The 19,674-nt window shown below is 42.8% G+C and overlaps 1 protein-coding gene across 1 annotated transcript in view; it reads right to left on the minus strand.

Annotated features, from left to right (window-relative positions):
• The window catches only part of nono (non-POU domain containing, octamer-binding), a 55,192-nt gene extending 35,841 nt beyond the window's left edge, over window positions 1-19,351 (minus strand). The window contains exons 1-2 of the mRNA XM_084320446.1: window positions 19,255-19,351; window positions 13,635-13,758 (exon numbers count right to left, since the gene is read on the minus strand). Coding sequence (XP_084176572.1) covers window positions 13,635-13,758; window positions 19,255-19,257 — 127 coding nt within the window. The 5' untranslated portion in view covers window positions 19,258-19,351. The remainder of the gene's footprint in view (window positions 1-13,634; window positions 13,759-19,254) is intronic.
• Between the last annotated feature and the right edge of the window lie 323 nt (window positions 19,352-19,674).

Raw genomic sequence — 19,674 nt, forward strand, 5'->3', positions numbered from 1 at the left:
TCGGGAGAATATGGAACGTTTGGTGCAACGCGAACATGACCAGGGACGCTACAGTGTGTTACACACAACACAGAGAAATATCCAAGCATCTGGCTGCTTTGGTGCGTCGTTGGAAGAAATTCCACACTAAGCCCTAAATTCAGAGCAGAGCAGTCTCCTAATGACTTTTATGCTTCAGTTGATAAGGTGTTTTGCAAATTCTGTCAACATACCCCGTGGACAGGACCCGCAAAAACACGTGCGAAGATCACTTCAAAAGCCATGTCAGGAACAAGGACTGTGCTTCCCAAAACACACCAACTCTCTAACGATTATCTCTGGTGATCACAATAGATACAGCTAGAGGGCGAGGCTAATCACTGACACTATTGTGATTTAAAGTGGAAATGAAGCAGTGAGCAATGTGATCCTAGTTTGTTTGTTGTGTACCTTGTGTAAGACAGGGTTCTATAATCAAATGTGAAATCTATCTTATTTGTCTGAAAAATCAAATATAATATCCCTGTTTTCAACATGGGCGCCGCCATTTTGTTGCTGACGTCATGGCTGACGTCATGCCACTGGTTGGGTGTATACACGGCTCGTTAGCTGCCTATAGTGAATGGGTCAGTCAGTAAATAAAATGTTGCCCACAAAACAACGGGACCGCGGTGGTTCTGTTTGTATTGCTCCTGGCTGTTCAAACTAATTTTACCATGTGAGAGAGAGGAAAGTTGGTTAATTTCCACAAACTACCAGTGAAAAAAACAGTGTTGTTGGCACGTTGGCTCAGGCTGGCTGCACTCAGGCGGCGCGACCAGCCTGTTGGACAGGGAAGGAGGATCTGCAGCGAACACTTCATTGCCTCGGATTATGTTGTTGTCTTCGACAGACAGACCGGCATTAGCTCTCGGGAGCGATCGCTAGCTAGTTGGCACCAGCCGGGGACCGGAGTTAGCTCTCGGGAGCGTCGCGGAGCATTCAGCCTGCTGGCTCTCGGGAGCGATCGCTAGCTAGTTGGCACCAGCCGGGGACCGGAGTTAGCTCTCGGGAGCGTCGCGGAGCATTCAGCCTGCTGGCTACCTAGATCCACTTCAACCAGCCGAGCGTTGGGAGCTCCAGCAGCTTGTTGATGTGCTAATAGCCTGGAGCCAGCTACCGTTAGCTAGCCGAGGCTATTAGCACACCGACAAGCTGTGTAGCCAGCTACCGTTAGCTTGCCGAGGTTCCAGCACACCGACAAGCTATGTAGCCAGCTACCGTTAGCTTGCCGAGGTTCCAGCACACCGACAAGCTGTGTAGCCAGCAGGCTGAATGCTCCGCTCGGCTGGTTGAAGTGGATCTAGGTAGCCAGCAGGCTGAATGCTCCGCGACGCTCCCGAGAGCTAACTCCGGTCCCCGGCTGGTGCCAACTAGCTAGCGATCGCTCCCGAGAGCCAGCAGGCTGAATGCTCCGCGACGCTCCCGAGAGCTAACTCCGGTCCCCGGCTGGTGCCAACTAGCTAGCGATCGCTCCCGAGAGCCAGCAGGCTGAATGCTCCGCGACGCTCCCGAGAGCTAACTCCGGTCCCCGGCTGGTGCCAACTAGCTAGCGATCGCTCCCGAGAGCTAACGCCGGTCTGTCTGTCGAAGACCACAACATAATCCGAGGCAAACAATGAAGTGTTCGCTGCAGATCCTCCTTCCCTGTCCAACAGGCTGGTCGCGCCGCCTGAGTGCAGCCAGCCTGAGCCAACGTGCCAACAACACTGTTTTTTTCACTGGTAGTTTGTGGAAATTAACCAACTTTCCTCTCTCTCACATGGTAAAATTAGTTTGAACAGCCAGGAGCAATACAAACAGAACCACCGCGGTCCCGTTGTTTTGTAGGCAACATTTTATTTACTGACTGACCCATTCACTATAGGCAGCTAACGAGCCGTGTATACACCCAACCAGTGGCATGACGTCAGCAACAAAATGGCCGCGCCCATAATCAGACCCGGCGCCATGGGCGGGCATTGGGGGGCCTGGCCCGCCCACTGAGTCAGCTGTGCCCACCCTGAAAAAAAAAAACATTTTTTTTTTTTTTCAATCAAAGTAGACTATCCAAATGCTTAGCCCTAGTGGGCACTGATGTCAACAACAACACTACTGAAGCTAGCACGGCACTCTGTGAGAATTCGTTTTCTACCCTCAAGAACATCTTTACAGAACATCGCCTTAGTATGCTTCATCGACGCAAGGCCAATTTAATTCAGTTGGCATTTGAGAAGGACTTAACAAAAAAGTTCAGGAATGAGTGGAGGGGCAGTGTTTTAAGAAGATTTCACTCTGTCCCCAAACGCTGCTTGCCGCTCTACTAATGATGGTGAGTAGCCTGTGGAGGAATTTTGTTTGCTTTTTTATGCACTTTATTTTTGTCAGTTCAGTTCAGTTTGTCAGTGAATTCAGAAGTGTTGAATAAATGGAGACTTTTCAAAGATATAGAATAGAATAGAATAGAAATGTATTATCCTGAGGGAAATTTGACACTCCAAATCACTCAACATTAAACATTTAGACAGAACAAGTCACGAATAAGAATAACTAAACAAATGGCCTAAGAATAGAATAAAATGAAATAGAATAAAAATAGAATAAAAGATACAGTAAATAAATACAGTAAAAATATACTGAAGTCTACAGTAGGTGTAATATTGCACAGTGCTGTTTAAAAAGTAAGAGTCCAGGAAGATGGTAACTGTCACTCTTTGCTCAGTGATGCAGTGAGGCACAGTGATGCATTGTATAGTCTGATGGCTGTCGGAATGAAGGACTTCCTGTGCCGTTCAGTGCTGCATTTAGGTAGTGTGAGCCTATAACAATACATGCTCCTCCTGTCAGCCAAGTCTGTGTATAGTGGGTGGGAGGGGTTTTCCCTGATGGCCTGGAGCTTAGCAAGGCTCCTCCTCTCCGCCACCCTCGCTAGGGCGTCCAGCTACACCCTAACCACGCTATTGGCCTTCCTGACCATCTTATCCAGCCTGTCTGTGTCCCCTGCTCTCAGTCCGCTGCCCCAGCAGGTCTGTTATATATATCCGTTCAGTCTGTTTTTGTATAAGTGAATGTTCTTAAGATAGAGAAATTTGATTTTTCAATTGCCTCTCTGCTGTTTAGTTCAGCACCGTGGGCAACGCCAAGCAAGCCACAGCGCCGTTGTCCCAGCTGAAACGTATAAAAGGGAACCTGTGTTGAAAAATCATTGTGCCCCCCGGAGAAAATTTTATGCCCCCCCACTAATTTGTTTCTGCAGCCTGGTCTGCCCATAATGCTAAATGCTTCAGAAATGCACACAACAAATCGTTTTTTCTTAGAAACTGCTTATTTTTATAACGTGATTTCTTCTGTGGCTTATCTAAATACTAATGTGATGCTATGAATATGTATTTATCGCACTGCTTCATTTCCACTTTAAATAGCTATGTAACGTTACAGTACATAGGACTATAGATGGAAATTATAGCTTCTTGCTAAATCTGGTGCACCCATCTATTTGCAAATAATTGTCAGTAGGCCTACACACTGTCCTTTATAAATGAAATAAACTAAAGAACTACAGAATTCTGAAATATTAAAATGGAAAAACGGAATTTGGATATAACTGTAAATGCATTAGGTGACAAAGCTGACGTGCCATGTTATTGCAGAGCCAGATTCCGAGTCAGAGGAGTCAGATGAGACGGTGGACGATGCATCGCCTTCTAGGCAGAGGGGTAAATTCAGGGATTAAAGCAAAAAAAAAAACTCTTTTTCAGGCCAAGTCATATTCTTATTTTAACCTCCACTGTATTTCTTTTTAATAGCGTTGGCGTTTTAAGGGAGCCTACTTGTTTCGGTTTCGTCGATAATCCAATGTACCCACCCCTCCCAACCACCTCCAATGTACAGTCCCCCCCCCCTCCACCCAACCTCCTCCAATGTACAGTTTCTTCGTCAAATGTATATACTCTCTTTTTTAGACTCTTAATGTATCACAAACAATACTGTATTTGTAAATCTGGTATGTCATAAATGTATAGATGTAGCAGTATTATCTATCTGTATGTCAAGTATGTCATATATGTTATGATGAATTGAAAATGGGGGACCCTGATGTAAACAAGAGGAAAGTCTCTCTGGTCTGCAACTGCAACCCCTTAACAATTGTGTGTATTGAGATGTACTGTATTGTACCGATTCTGCAATATGTTATAACAAACAATCAATATTTAACAGATTGCAGAATGGGTACAATACAGTACGGCTCAATACACACAATTGTTAAGGGGATGCAGACCAGAGAAAGACGTTTGTCTTGTTTACATCAGGGTCCCCCATTTTCAATTCATAGTGACATTTATGACATACACAACATTTATGGCATAGGGACATACATGACATACTACAGAACAGGTATATATAGGGATGGGTATCGTTAGGATTTTATCGATACTACTACTCTTATCGATACTGCTTAACGGTTCGGTACTTTATCGATACTCTTATCGGTTCTTTTAGATTATTATTTAAATATATTTAAATTTAAAAAAAAATTATAAATTATTATTTGAACGGCTTAAGGCTATATCTGTACTTGATATTTGTTTGTTGTCGTTGCATATTTGAAATAAACTTCAATCAAATCAAACCCCCGGCCCCCTCTTAAAAAACAAAAACCTGTGTTTAACCTGGCCATCTATAAAACATCATGCTAAAACTGTGAAACAAATGTCCTACTCCCCTAAAGAAAGAAATACATAGCAAACATGACTCAGTTATGCAATAGTGCTGCTGCTTTTTATTTTGTTAAAATCTTTTAGTTAATAAGACTACAAAATGACTACAACGATTTCACGACGTTTTCCTGTCCACGCCGGAAGTGCATCGGATACCTACCTTAACGTTACATTTTCAACAACGGAACAGATTGTTGCTAATTAAACACTTCATGGAAACGGAGTAACGTTAACGCTATGTCGAGTTCATACGTGTAGTGTAGTATGAACTCGGCGAGTCGGCATAACGTTAACGTTAGTCAGTTTCAGTGTTGCTGGATGGTATACTCTATTAGCTCCGTAGCTAACGTAGCTAGCCACGTTAACGTTAAATGTTAAACAACAGAACAGATTGCTGCTAATTAAACACTTCATGGAAACGGATTAACGTTATCGCTATGTCGAGTTCATAAGTGTAGTGTAGTATGAACTCGGCATAACGTTAACGTTAGAGTGTACCATCCAGCAACACTGAAACTGACTACTAGCTCCGTAGCTAACGTAGCTAGCCACGGACAGGCACCTCCAGTCCCTACCCGTGTATGTGTGAGTGGCTCGCGACAAGTGTGTGTAATGGCTTGCTGCGGCTCGCTTCTCGTGCAGAGACAGAGAGAGGATCGTTCGCAACTTTTAAATAATAATAATAATTTCTCTAGAGTATCGATGGCAGTACCGAGGACGTCGGAGCTTATAAATACTCCGGTATTTTCTAATATAGTACCGGTTCCCGTTCAAAACCGGGGTCCGGGGGGCATCCCTAGGTATATAGTAATGTTACATTTGTGACATATACGATATGCAAATATACAGTACTGTTACCCATAGATCCTAACAGAGATTATATACATTATGATGGGGAGGAGACTGTACATTAGGGTGGGTGGGAGAAAAAAGATACATACGGTGGGGAGAGAATATACAGTGGGGAGGAGACCGTTTACAGATACACCCGTGTGATGTTGCTACGGAGTTAAGCTAATAAAGGATACTCACAACCACAGCAGAGGACTCATATTTGTAGTGTGAAGTAACACGACAATGACAAATGTGTTGTTTCTAGGGATGCCCCGATCACGTTTTTTGCCACCGATACCGATCACCGATCGTCGTGAGCCATATCGGCCGATACCGATTGTTTTTGATTAAAAAGAAATTAAAAATTATTTTATATAAAAAGTTTTTTTTTTTTTTTTTTATAAAATATATATATTATATAATTAGACTTGTACTTGTATTATCTGCGAGACATCGCCACCACGCAACAAGTCAAAATGCTCGCTATCTGCAAACAGCTCCACTGTCTGTGTACTCTAGTAGCCTCCAGCTCCAAAAAGGATTCTCCGGCGCTGCAGCTGGACCCTATTGGTAACGTTACGGTTATTTGGTCATTTCACATTCAGCAAGCCCTCAGCTCCAATACGCATTGAATCAATGTTATAAGACATTGATATCAAGAGCTATCTGTAGCTACTGCTAGCCGGCTAGATGACGTTAAGACAGAACTTTAGTTCAATGGGACATTTCGTTTTGAACAGAGAACTAACGTCAGCTAACGCAAGCTAACGCAAGCTAACGGAGGTATGAACATGGACTACTAGACTTTCTGGATCATTTGTTGATATCAGGAGCTATCAGTAGCTAGCCGGCTAAATACCGTTAGACAATGCCTACTAAACGTGAATAGTTGACTGGGTAATTTTGTTTAAACAGTAACGATAGCTAGGTAGCTAACGTTAGCTCAGGTCGAATGCACTACAGACTCGAGCAGAGGAGCCTCCTCTCAGTCCTCAGTGTTTACAAACTCTACACGGGGCGGGCGGGGCTAGGGAGGAGGAGCAGCGGCAGTTTGCAGGTTGTGTGTGTCTGAGACAGACAGCGAGTGAGACCTTCGCTTGATCAGTTTCCGCTATCGGCGAATATGACTCATTATCGGAATTCACAGATTGCATATTTATACTGAGTATCGGCCGATAACGATCGGTGGCCGATCGATCGGGGCATCCCTAGTTGTTTCTGTTTTTCTTTTTGACATAGTTGCGGAACACGGAACAAGTTAACAACTCACCACCGTCTACAGCCCCCGCATCATACTGTAGCCTAGCCAGTCTCTTGAAACACTGCTATCTTCAAACTTCCATCCTCTCGTAACTTTCTTTTGTTGGGTGGTGCCGCTCATCCTTTTCGTCTGAGAACACGGCGTGTGTTTTCTTTTTAGTGGCCGGCTTACTCCTTCCATTATCGTTATTATGCTGACGTTAGCTAATAACTATGTGTTGGGGATAATGCTTCCGCACGGACCATATTGTTTGTTACATTGCTGTCGGCAAACTCGCTCACAGTGTCAACATAGTGTTGACATTGAGTTGATGTTAGCTGCTAGCTGGCTACCCAAATCCACAACAGCCAGGCAGCCAACCGTACAAAATACAGTCTGAGCCAATCACATCGATTGTACAGTTAGTTAGCTCCACTCCATTGCGAAATAAAAGTTAGCCAGCCAGGACAGCCCGTATTAGCAAGCTACAGTTGCTAGGTAGCTAACCGTTAGCCACCCGAAGAACGGTAGCTAGCTAACGTTAGCCACAGCTTCAAAAACGAATTTCAATTATGTTATGAGCTATCAGCTAGCCAGCTAGATAATGTTAGAGAACGCCTTGTGTAGTAAACTAAAGTGAATAGTTTACTGGGCCATTGTTTAATGCTTCAGTGGTGTTAAAAGAGGACCTGAACGCTTGCTATCTTCGGTGCAAATGATACGGGTCTGTGACAAGACAGGTCTGTGAGGGGGAGGGCACTGTGAGCAGCGTGTGTGCGTCAAGCTCACGTTTGATTGGTTAGAATGGTCAAAATGCCCTACGCATCTACAAATCATATTATACCAGGTAGCCAATTCCGTCAGACTCCAAATCAAATTGACGGAAAAAAAAATAAAAAAGACTGAAATCCGTCTGGAGACGGAACGCTTTAATGCATGGGTAAGTTAGGCCTCATTCACTCACACAACGTTTCTAATTATGTATTATAGCAGTGGTTCCCAAAGTCGGGGTCGCGACCCAAAGGTGGGCCGCGAGATGATATAAAAAAAAAACAAAAAAAAAAAAATTGTCAGGCCACTGAACTTAGAAGCAGGCCAGGACAGTGTTTCTAGTTGTATTCTAAAATTCTATTCTATTGTATTCTAAAATGTGACTATATGGTTTTATATTAACTTAATAAATAAACAAAAACGAAAAATCTACTTATTTCAACGAACATTTCAAACAAAATAACAGATTATGCACATAAAACGCTGAAAACAACCGAAGCAACAATAGTATTTTAATGAGGCTATTATTATTATCATTATTATTTTGCAAGAAGTTAGCCCTCTCATAAATAGCACATATAAATGAATAACTAACTTGAACTAACTTAACACTTTAACTGCCAGAAGACGAGTTTAGGCGTCCTTCCCCGCCATGCTCAAGTTGCCGAAGACGCCGTAACTCGTCTTTGATATCAATATTTCAAAAATCTGTGATCGGATTCATATTTCCCATCCGCTGGCCTGAGACTCACCAAAAAGCCCCACTGAACCCTCTAGCGGTTCAAGAGCGCCATCTGGTGGCCGATCGGCGCAATCGCCTAACAGGAAGTTACTTGGACGATGTGCTATTCACCCATATTACTTCCGGGCACTCGGTATAGGTTCCGGCACTCTAGCTTGTCACAATACATAGCGATCCGTTGCCAATAACTCGATAAACAACATGATTTGGATGTATATACTATTATACAAGCTGGAAATGGACCGGATATTTTTACATCCCATAATGGAAAACTGTCTACCCCACGCTGATCGCCCAACGGCCCGCGGAGACTGGGGTGAGTTTTAGCGTGTAATAGTTCCGTGTTCGACACTAACTGCTATGATGAACATTTTACCCACATTAGATGAATGGTATAACGCTGCCCACGGAATTATAAACGCCCCCTCGCCCATCCGGTCAACATCAGATGACGTGTAGTAACTTCCAGAAGTCCGTCCAGTTGGATTTTTTTTATATCGCGCCGATTGCTATCAAACTGTATTTGATCATCAATATAATGCATTTGGGGCTATAAATCACGTTCTGGAGAAAGCTGCAGAAAGAGATGAAAACATACTTATACTTTAGATCATATTTTAGTATGAATATGTGAATGAAAAAGTTTAACGTTCATACACCCTGAACAATACATATAGGACATTGAATGGGCCCTAATAATGGCAATTTAGCAATAGAATTAAAAAAGTTATAGCCCTGCAAAGAAGGGGAACTTTTCCATAGACAAATAGAGCTGGCAACCTATGGTATATCATGAATTTAGCCTTGGCAATCAAAGTGTTGATAGGATTGAAGTGATATTTGGCTTAATAAATCAGTCGCCTGGCAAAAAAAAAAGAAAAAAAAAAGCCTGACGATGTGCATTGGGCCGCGACTCTCTGACGCCTTATTTTCTGGGTCCCGGCCTGAAAAGTTTGGGAACCCCTGTATTATAGGAATGTGTGTCTACAGTATAGGGTGTACATGGTAGACTAGTTAGTTATTGTAATATTTGCATAATTTACAGGTCGAGGACGGGGAAGAGGCCGGAGAAGCATGTCGGCTCCTTGTGAGAGTCAGGAGAGCTGGCACCGCGACAATTGGGTACAGAGATCGATTTCGAAGCCACACCAGGACCACTGCAGGATGCGGCTACAATCTGATCAGACCCCCCGTTGACTTCTTGGGTCTGTTTCTCACAGAAGAGTTCCTTGGTCAGATCGCACATCAAACAAACCTGTACGCCGGCCGAACAGACCATTGCCCTCATCGATCCCGGCCGGGTGAGTAGCAGGCTACGTACGTGGAAGCCTGTCACTGTTGAGGAGCTACGGAGGTTCTTTGGACTATTATTCCTGATGGAGATGGATCGGAAGCCAGAGATGCACATGTATTGGTCGACTGATCCCATTTTCTTTGCACCCCATTTCTCCAACACAATGTCAGGTTTCAGATCATTTGCGCTTCCAGGAGCCGTTTCAACCGAACCGCAACATCAGTATAGACGAGGGAATGCTGGCCTGGCGTGGACGCTTAGCGTTCCGGGTTTACAACCCCCAGAAGCCAACCAAATATGGCATCAAGTCATACGTCCTATGTGACTCGGGCACTGCTTTTCAATGCAGCCATATTGTGGGGACGCGGGGAACCTCAAGGACACAGTCGTAGGACCTAAATGTACTGTAAATATGTTCTAAATGCACAAACTGAATTGTTTCTGACGGCTGATTTGCATATATACTGTGCATCTGTGAAGTAAAAATACATTTGTTCACTTCATCTTCAAGTTTGTTTATTATATACACACAGAATACTTTATAATGCAATGGTTTTTATAACTTGTGTGTCTTTGATTCGAATATACAGAATACATTATAATGCAATGCAAAAATGTCAGAATACCTGTCGGACTGTACCTGCCATGTATGGACGATTCTACACTGGAACACAGGTAAATGTGCAGAGCAAACACAGCTGAGTATGTGGGTTGCGCCCATGAAGAACTTGCAGAATCTAATTCAAACAGCTAACAGTAGGGGCGGCTAGGTGGTGCAGTGGGCAAGGCACTCACCACCAATGCTGGAGACGCTGGGTTCGAGCCCAGCTCTCCACATTGTTTTCAGTTTGGCTGGTCATCCGTACTAATACAATTGGCAGTATTAGGGGGAAGGAAAACTGAGGGGTGGGGATCGGACGTTGTGGACAGCGACTCCTACAGGTCGGTTGGTGCGCCTGCGCAGTAGAATCAAGAAGCGATGGGCCCCTCCAAAGCGCAGACCCCTGACGCTGAAAGATCGCGCCGCGCAGGTGAAAAGATGAGACGGCTGCTACCTCGAGTATCGGAGGGGACTCGTGCTATGTATGCAGGGACCGAAACTAAAGCCCGCCGCCCGCCAGGGGCGGTCTGTTTTTACCTTTGGCGCATGACACTTAAGAGGGCTGCCCGCCGTGTGGCGTGTAGACCATAACGATACTCTTGTGCGAGTACAGATTATAGCCTCTCGTCTTTTTTTTCTCCGCCGCGAGATCGTTAAAAAACTACAAGTCCCACATTGCACTCAAGTCAACGGTCCAATCACAGTAGAGTGACGTGACTGGTTTCACGAGAAAGAAAGCAAATGACTAATCGGAAGCTCTCATTTGGCTTGTTTACTTCCGTCTGCTCTAGTCTATATCGGACCTCCATGAGCTAACGTTACTGTTTAAACAATGACCCAGTCAACTATTCACTTTTAGTTTAATACATGACGAGGCATTGTCTAACGGTATCTAGCTGGCTAGCTACTGATAGCTGCTGATATCAACAAATGCTCCAGCAATAGTCGACTCGAGTGCTCCGTTCCCTCGTTAGCTAGCTCACGCTAGATCCATCTGTCCCAGTAAACTAAATTGTCTTAACGTTATCTACCGGGCTAGCAGTAGCTACTGATATCAATGTCTTATAACTAGGGATGCTCGATATTGGCTTTTTTACCGATACCGATATTCCGATATTGTCCAACTCTTAATTTCGATACCGATACCGATATCAACCGATACCGATATATGCAGGGTTTCCCCCCAAAAAAACTGAATAATTTCAGGTAATTAATAATTTCACTGGATGCATTCAAAAGGCTTTCTAAATGTAAGCATTATCTGTGCAAAATATGATAATTAAAAAAGTAAAGATTAACATTACATATCTCTTGTTGTTGAATTAAACCAACATGCATACTTTTGACAATAAATAAAATAAGAATTGGTTCTTACTTGCTTGCCTGGGTAAATAAAGGTTAAATAAATGTATAAAAAAAAAAAAAAAAATTTTACCGATACCGATATTTTCCGATATCGGCCGATAATATCGGTCGGCCGATAATATCGGACATCCCTACTTATAACATTGATTGAGTGCGTATTCTAGCTGAGGGCATGTTGAATGTGATTTGACAAAAAAACGGTAACGTTAAATAGGGTCCAGCTGCATCACCGGAGAATCCTTGCATGCTGAATGTAGGGTCTAGCTGAATATAGGGTCTAGCTGCAGGGCCGGAGAATCCTTGCTGGAGCTGGAGGCTACTCAAGTATACACACAGAGACAGTGGAGCTGTTTGCAGATAGCAAGCATTTTGACTTATTGCGTGGTGGCGATGTCTCGCAGATAATACAACTACAAGTATGATTATATAATATATATTTTATTTTAAAAAAAAATTATATAAAATATATATATATATTTTTTTAATCAAAAATAATTTGGCAGGTAAGAAATATGCTTGGCGGGTAGACTCTTCCCATCTACCCGCCACTGGCCGGTGAGTCAAAAAGTTTATTTCGCTCCCTGTATGTATGGCTTCGTCCACATTGCAGCGGGCTTGTGGGAGGCAAGAAACAGCGTTCAAGACAGGGGAGGGTTGAATTGGACGATACGAAATTGGGATGGGAGAAAAATAGAAAATGGGAGAAAAAGTGGATAAAAAAAAACAGCTAACAGTACAGGAATAACAGACAGCCAATGTATTCGTTTATTTTTCCCCCTCCAATGGTGTTTTTGACTAATGGTACTATATATTTCTGCTCATGACACTTAGGACCTGTAAATATTACTCAACATGATCGAATGCAATAGATATATATAGGCCTATAACATAATCAATCAAGATATCCCTATATAATAGCTTTACTAGGGATGGGTACCGAATTCGGTACTTTTGAGGCACCGAACCGAAACACGTCGGTACTACCGAGTATCGAATCAAGTGAGAAACCGAGAGAAGAAAAAAAAAAATTACTTTTTCTTTTCATGTCAACGTTCACACGCACAATAATGCTTACCTAGGATTTGACTTGATTCAACAACAAAGCAGTCGGAGCAATGACAAGCCGAAAACTGTCGAAATTGTAGTTATTTGAAGTTTGGATTTTTTTTTACGACTGCGGTAGGTAAATAAAATTTCTTGAGACTAAAGTACCGAAAAAAGGTACCGTTGGGTACCGGTATCGATTCACAGGTACCGGTTCAAATGTGAAAGGTACCCATCCCTAAGCTTTACTGCATTTCATAAATGATAAACAACACTAGGTGGTGTGTTTTACCCTATGAACTGGGAATAATGTGTCTCAGGCGAGCAAAGAACATGATTTGCGCATGCTGCACAAAACGCTACATAACTCCAGGAAATGTGCCTCGATTTCAGTCAATGTTTAGCTTGGAATTGTGAAAGAACAAAGGCATGTAGAAACTAACGTTTTTTTTTCATATTGTACAGCAAATAGTCTTTGTCAAATGAGCCAAACCATTTCGCCATATCTATAATATAGAATATAGAAATAGCTCCGCAAAGATCATGAAATATCGCAAAATCAGTCCCAAAAAGCTGGCATACAAGCCATAATTCGGGCACATCCGGCCGGCACTGAATGTGTTAATACTACAACTCTGTACATACATCTGATTAGGACTATACTCCGTAGTACTCATTTATATATTTTATATCATACAGTCTGGAGAGATTGATCTATGACGTAATGTCATTTGCGGTCCGCCGATGGACAACTCGGGCTAAAGGGGTTAATAACCGCAGCAATATGCGCTAGGTTATATGCGCAAATGTGCGCAAGACTCGGCAGTAGTGAACCAGAAGAGTTCTTTTGGAGCACATTTTTTGCATGATTAAAAACCATTGTTCAAACGTCCGTTCGAAAAAGAAACTCGCGAATGTTCGAATCCCAAAAACAGGCTTCGGGGACAGCTCTATAATGCAATAATGGAACACTGAAACTGTATTTTTGGTGTCTTATAACCATGTTATGAAAAGGAATTTGTTCTCACTTGAGTTTGGCTTATCGTCTCCTTGTTGTCCGTTTGTGTTTCCGGGTTTCTTCTGATCCATTGGGCTCTCAGGTTTCTGTCTGGGGGGCCCATGATTGTGTTGATGCTCTCTGTTTCCATGCATCTGGATGAACAAGAAGACCAGATCATAAGTAATTTACATCACATCAAGAAGCTCAGAGATGGGTGTCCATGTGCCCACACGCAACTCAAAGTTGATTCATGCCCCATGTGGCAGGTCAGCCAATTTAACATAGGCTGCCACAGCTTGTCACCGTTTCCTCAGGTTGCTAGTGACTACCGGTAATCATTGATTGACTGATGTTGCAATTGCGACACAGTTCACAATATTTTAGGGAATGATCATTTTTGTGTCATTTATTTAAAAAAAAATAAATGAGATTTTCTCCCATCCCAATGTTAGTCGTTATGCCAATTTCCAATCCCCTTCCTGGTCGCTGCGCACTTACACCCCACAGTCGGTCTGGGAGAGTGGAGGCTATCACGTGCTTCCTCCGACACACGTCTAGCCAATCAACCGCTTCTTTTCACCTGGCAGCGCGGACTCTCACTGAGAGGGTGTAACGTGTGGAAGGATCACACTACCCCCCTTAGATCCTATCCGCGCTGAGCAGGCGCCCCGACCAAACTGTAGGAGTCGCTGTTTACAACGACCCGGACCCACCCCGCCAGCTTTCCCACCCTCTAATACTGCCAATTGTATTAGTGTGAACGGCCAGCCAAGCTGGTGACAACGCCGGAGCTGTGAGCTGGATTCGAACAGGCGAATCCAGCGACTCCGGCGTTGGTGACGAACGCAATCTCCGCTACGCCACCTGACCGCTGTGTCATTTATTTTTAATATCATTGAAAAACACATTCAAATGATCATGGTGGTGATAAAGATGTTTCCTTAACCTGTTCCACCCCAGGTGAAATCTGCATAAAATGTATACCTATGGTAAATGGAATATTGCTCCACTTCTACAAGGGCTATTTGCATATTCTTGGTATCTAGGAACATCTATGGACCTCAATGAATGTATTCTCAGTGTCAGAAATATTGTGTCTATTACTAGGCTTGCTTAAATTCTGATGAAACAAAGGAAAATATGAATTATGATTTTTCTTTTCATCTTTGACAGTGAATAAAACCATGATAATAATGACCAAACTTAAAAAACTGCCACTGAGCTAATTCAGTACCCTCTTGAGATCATGTGTACAAAAGATCTAAGGAAATTAATAAAGGGAAGATGATAAAATTGAAGGTTTTGTATATACAGTACTGAATTCTCCCATCCGGACCAATGCAATTTGAAATATTATTATAGAATATAGAATATATGCTTATACATTACCTTATTATAGCCAATTCGCACATTTATATATATATACATATAGTATCTTTCAAATGGCCGAGTTCAATTTGGATATAGTATCACCAGGCATGCATAATAACATATACAGATATTTAATGTAATCGACTGTACTTTTTTATTTCTCCCACAGTGTAATCATTTTGTAACTAATTTCAGATCTAATTATTCCTACATGATTACAATAGTGTGGAGAAACTGACTGCGCTTCAATATTTGTCAAAAACGTTACCTTTTGTAGCTTATTATCGCGAATCATAACAATTATTGATATGATTCATTCAGAACGCCGAACTTTGAACGACCATAGCGGACCACGGGAAGTGTAGTTTTGAGAAATTCCGACGCTGGCAGATAGCTGGCGAGTCGCTCTTCAAAATGGCCGCAAAAAAACTACAATTCCCATGGTTCAACATTTCCATTTACGCTTCAGCGTCAAAAACGCGAGTGAAAAATAAAAACTTAAAATGATATAAACTCACTTTTAACCTATTGCTAAACTATTGCCAACCTAACGTTTTACATTCTACATGTATTTGTGACATAGTAGTGATAATAATACTTGAAAACGTTTGATTTTAAAAACGTTAATTTATTGCATCACTCATAAAAATACTAATATATGATAATAATGTCAAAAAGGGGTCGGTACCGTGGCCGTGGGGTGGAACAGGTTAAGTTGGTAGACAATTTGTAGTCTGGGACATCTCTGCAGCACAATACATAAAATAATCAAGACGTGTAGGCCTAACTCACCAACATGTTCTGTGTCTCAAGAGCTCAGTCGCATCGGCAGCCTGAGAAATTCCTCCGGATGACGTCACCAAAAGGAGAGCTGACCTCTAGCGAACCGCAGTTATATTGCAATTTCGATCATTTTTAATAGTTGAGCCGTAAATCGGATACAGTACATTTTTCCATGGGAACATCCAATAATCTTTTGAAAGCCAAGAGGAAAGCCAAAATTATCGTATTTTGCCGTGTCCGTCGATGGTGGGAAGTTGAAAGTAGGAAACGTGAGATCTCCGACCTGTGTCGGATCATTCCTGATGACTTGTCGTACAGAACTTGTAAGTCACTTTGGATAAAAGAGTCAGCTAAATGACTACGGCCTTGTCCAGACAAAAACGATTTTGGAGTTTTCATAAAAAAAAAAACAATAATGTTTCAGTAAAAACGAAATCGTCTCAAGAAATAAGTGTGTGCCAGAAATTTACAAAATAAATGTCTTTCCTGTTTTAGACGTCGCTCTTTTATTTTGAAACCCCCCGGCCGGAAGTGTTATCGTTGTGTTCGGTAGCGGAGTAACTTGTGTCGTCCGGTTCTGTGATTTTGAGCTGACGCTAGTTTCCAACGGATAGGAGAGACACACACCGCGGCGCAAATGCAGCTTCACAGGCAGTCGGTGATGAGGAGGAAGAGCTGCTGATTTTAAATCGGCAGGAGAGAGAGCTTGTCAAAGCCGTATATAATATAATAGCCCCGTGGTGCGGTCGGAGGCAGCTAAAACTACCTGTTGTATTAAATTAATTGATTGATGTTTAACTTGTCTCCATGTCCAGTCCTTTCGACTAGCTCCACCCGTGCATTGTAAACAATGAATGATGCATGCAATTGTATTAACGTTACTGTGTGTTGTAGCTATGTTAATAAATTCATTAATGTTAGTTGGGTATGCTAGTGCTAATGTTGATAGCATTGAATAGCATCAACGCTAGCTGGCTACAACGAATTCTCACAAGCTGGCATCGTAAAATCTCAACACCAGGCCCATGGGAATACTATTTACTAAATTATGGAGGCTTTTTAATCATCAAGGAAAGAGGATTTGTCATGATCAACTGAAGGCGTATGCTATGGAACAGTCTATGTGCTTGGCTACTTAGCGTATTTGGGTTTTCAGAAGAAGGCCTGCTATGTGTATGTATTAATCACAGTAGCCTCCCGGTGTTTAATAAAAACTTCTAGACAGGACATAGACATATATGTATCATGTTTCTTTTTTGTTGGCTGCGTTTGCATGCGGATTAAGGGAGATGTCAATCTGTTGTCGACGGTGGTAGTACATTTAGCTGTAAAAGCCTGATCAAACTCAATAGCTTCTGTAACACGAACGCAACTACTCTGTACGATGCCATTGTTGTTGTGAATGTGATGTTGGCTGAGTTTGCACATGCGGGTTAAGGGAGAGGTGGGCTATCCGTATCGTGTCATCAGTTCAGGAAAATGAGCGTATAGGCTTGTAAAGACGGCGACGCAAGGGGGGCGGTCTTCAGATTTTCCCACTCTGGGACCCGGTCGCTTATTGCTTATTCCCAGAGGAAGAGTGCTGCCGAGTGCTTCCGCGTTTTCCCTGATTGGCTGCGACACGCCCCGCGGCAGAGCTTGCGGCATTATGTAGCCGTAATCCCAGATGATTTTCATTCTACGCTTAGCTCAACTGGCAGCGGTGCGGTCCTGCGGTCCGTTGGTGACAAGTTCGAATCCCTTCATTTTTTTTTTACCGTGCATTCTTTCGCCGGTTAAGTTTAGGCATTAAGGTTAAGGTTAGGCATTGTTTCGGAGTTGGTTAAGGTTAGAAGGGTTAAGTTTAGGCGCTGTTAAGGAGCTGGTTAAGGTTAGAGTTTGTCTTAGAGAATGGCAATATTCTTTCGGAGTTGGTTATGGTTAGGCATTGTTTCGGCGTTGGTTATGGTTAAGTTTAGGCGCTGTTAAGGAGCCGGTTAAGGTTAAGAGTTTGTCTTAGAGAATGGCAATAGACAGCCTATTTCCGCGCTGCAGCTCTCTCGCGCTGCCATGGTCACATGGGCATCATGGCCAATCAGAGAAAACGCGGAAGCACGCGACGCACTCTTCCGCTGGGAATAAGCTACATGCGACCCGGTCTCAGAGAATAGCGTTTTCAGGCTCCCAGAACGCAGTTCCGTGTGGATGAAAGGTACATACAATAAAATACTTTGACTGATACGACCGAAATCAGTTTCATCTGAACATGGCCTAAAAGTAAATGTGTGTTCGAGTTGGGAAAACATCACAACTCACAGGCTCAACTTGTCATTATTTTTTTTACTTACAATTTGTCTTGCATGAATTACAGCACAAAGACAATGACATATAGCTAATATACTTACAAATGTACTCTTAAAACGGCCAAATAACAAAACCCAGGCTTGAACTCAGGGTTGGAAACTAGAAACTCCAAGTTAACCCATTTTATTAGATGTTTCCTAGATATCGCCTAGGAAACGAACACATTTGTACTATAGTTTTGCACTCTGTACAATCAATAATGCAAAAAGTCCAGCCATGTATGATCATTTTGTGGCACTTGGTTATCAGTCTACTTATTCACATCTCCTTTGCCTACCTGAGAACAAAGTAATTTTAGTTCCCATCTGTCCTTGTTTACAGGGAGGGGGCATTTGTGTAACGAAAATCAAGGTTACAGAGATCTTGTTTGAAGATTGCACAATGGTAGGCTATGTGGAACTTGGTGATTTATTTAATTTCCATGTATATGCTGAATAGGCTACAACCGCTACAACTCGTGTTATCATAGTTTACCATTGCAGCTTGTAGTTGTTGTCTTAGTGGTTTGTGAGTGACTCGCGACGATAATTCCCCTCAAAATGCGAGCATCTGGTACGATACATTATACATTACCCATCTGGCAAAGGCTAAGAAAGCCCGTTGTGCGACAGTAGTAATAATCACGAAACAGTGCGCTGTATAGTGATAAGTATTAAACTAAAGTTACTATTCATAGTTATTCAATTGAAAGTTTAAAACGTAATTTGAACGAGCCGTTGCACGAATGGTGAGCTGCGCGCGGTTAGCTAAAATGGCGAAACGGGCTCGACCCTGTGGTGCCGCCTGCGTCAGGAGGAAGGCGGCCCAACACACCGCTTTTTTCATTCGACTCTAGAAATAATATTATTAATTATTATGCGTCCTAGCTAAGATATTGTAATTCAACCGGAGAAAATTCCGTTCCTCGACTCACAAACTGGGTCACCCATGAGGTTGATTTCTTCTGAAGACCAGAAGAAATATTATTCACCGAGCGGTGCACCGTTATTAACGCTCGCTAACACGTTACCTAACATCAGTGTCCCGCAAATTCTGTCCTGCTAACGCGTTTTCTACCGTTTTAGCGAGTAAAACAAGATCAGCAACCAAACCAAATATTACCTTTTTTCGTATATACAGCTACAAAGTAGCTCGAATAAAATCGGACTTACCATTGCAGCAGTAGTAGTAAAACACGCAGCAAATTACAACCCGCAAGCAGCCTGCTGCACACAAAGAGCGGAAGTGTTCTTTTCTATTCTGCGAGCAGTGTCGCCAGATCTCGCGAGATAAACAACCAGGTCACTTGACTCCTTCAATAGGGGATATCTGCAGAGCCGCAAGCCCAACGTCTGGGCGGGGCTTCGGGGTAACAGGAGCAGTAGCAACCATAGATATATATAGAACACTAGATAGCTTGCCCGCGCTGCCGGCCAATGGAGAGCGACGTCACTGAACCGCCGCCATCTTGTGAGGGTCAGCTTTGAGTGAGAGTGAGTGAGCTGCACAGACAAAAATACTCATAACTCGCTGAAATATTGACGGATTTACAAACGGTTTGGTTTATTACAAGCATTATTAACGTGGCTTTG

Source organism: Notolepis coatsorum (genome assembly GCF_963971535.1).
Source record: "Notolepis coatsorum genome assembly, chromosome: 8".
In the NCBI taxonomy this organism is placed as follows: Eukaryota; Metazoa; Chordata; class Actinopteri; order Aulopiformes; family Paralepididae; genus Notolepis; species Notolepis coatsorum.